Source organism: Rhamphochromis longiceps, linkage group LG3, assembly GCF_057381845.1.
Source record: "Rhamphochromis longiceps isolate RC_006_pf linkage group LG3, R_longiceps_female_GT1.1, whole genome shotgun sequence".
Lineage (NCBI taxonomy): Eukaryota > Metazoa > Chordata > Actinopteri > Cichliformes > Cichlidae > Rhamphochromis > Rhamphochromis longiceps.
The window spans coordinates 71,978,565-71,980,075 of record NC_140559.1 but is presented as its reverse complement, the minus strand read 5'-3'; the positions used below and the strand labels follow the sequence as shown (position 1 = coordinate 71,980,075).

The window sequence follows — 1,511 nt, the reverse complement described above, 5'->3', positions numbered from 1 at the left end:
CAGGTGAGTGGTACAAATAACAGGAAGCTTCTCTTGTGGCTTTAATAATCATTTGAATTGATAACTTGTGATTTACAGACTGTTCTTTATCTTTTCATTGTCGTCTGAAACACAGAAAAATATCAATGTTGGAAAATATGACATTTATATCTAGTTTCTACAGGATGGTTTAATTCTCCAAAGGCCAGCACAGACATGACAAAGTTATTTCATCATTATAATGCACAAAAACAAAAAGCAGGATGAGCCCTGCTGCTCACCAAACTTGTGTTGAATAATAATTTGTGAATCATTTAGTTTAAAACATCAACTGACTGAATCCATGAATCTCATCATGTGTTTCTGAGTGAAAGACACAGACATGAACAGACTGAACTGTTTCTCTAACAGGTAAGACTAACTACAAAGAGTCAATTCATACCTAAGTGTGCCAAAAAAGTCTGAAATACCCTTCATGAAACCAGTCGATGGATCCCAGAACCCAAATCCAGGATAAAGAGGTTCAGTGAATGTGGTGTGGAAGGTGTGGAGGTGGATCAGAGAGTCAGAGGAGACTCTGTAGAAGGACAGAGTGCCAGCAGGACAGTCCACACACACTGCTACTCTGTTAGAGACAGAGGAGGAGGAGGAGGAGGAGGAGGAGATGGGTGTTTCTCTGTTATTGTGCCACACAGAGGAATAATGATTAGAGCAGCAAAGACTCCAGGACTGATCATTTCCACCAAACACACACTCATCACTCCTTCCTTTCCTTTTGATTCCTCTGTAACTCACTGATATCCGAGCCCTCCTCGTCCACTCGACCTCCCAGTAACAGCGACCAGTCAGACCATCTCTACACAGCAGCTGTTCACAAACATCAAATCTGTCTGGATGATCAGGATGTGACTGAAGCTCCTCCACATGTGTCACCTTCCTGTTGTTGTCAGACAGTTGGAGCTTTGTGTTCACTGTGTTTGTGTCGATTGTGAGTTGACAGGAATCTAAGTTCAAAATACTTATTAAATACATACATCATTGATTTAATGCCAAATAATTTCATTTCCAACATTTACAATAAATTAATTAAAAATTTAATGATTTTTAAATAAATGTAATTAATCAATTAATAACACATTTAATTAATTATTTAAGAATCTATTTATTTAATTCATTTGGGCCCTTCTAGCCCTGCAGCTGTGCATGTGCTCACATATCCACTGGTATGTGTCCTACAGGTATTCTCACAGCAGTGCTGCTGAACATTAAATGACCAGCAGATGTCAGTTCTTCATAATAAGCAGTTAAACTTTGTGTGATCTGCCTTTGGGTGAAGCAACAAAGCCGGAAAAATTGGACACATTCACAGAGCTTTACCACACCATCACTAGACAACAATGGAATTATTTTAACTAAAAACAAATAATCAGAAAGTCTTCTGCCTGGTCTCGTACCTCTGTGTTTCTGTAACATGAATAATGAGCTGAAATTCTCCTCACGACACCACCGATCAGCTCGAAGGGCCCTCGAGT

The 1,511-nt window shown here is 39.2% G+C and overlaps 1 protein-coding gene across 1 annotated transcript; it reads right to left on the bottom strand.

Annotated features, from left to right (window-relative positions):
• Window positions 1-283: 283 nt before the first annotated feature.
• Window positions 284-1,038, bottom strand: LOC146676684 (stonustoxin subunit beta-like). Its single transcript, XM_085402185.1, has one exon. The coding sequence runs from the start codon at window positions 1,009-1,011 to the stop codon at window positions 397-399; it is 615 nt and encodes a 204-aa protein (XP_085258311.1). The 5' UTR covers window positions 1,012-1,038; the 3' UTR covers window positions 284-396.
• Between the last annotated feature and the right edge of the window lie 473 nt (window positions 1,039-1,511).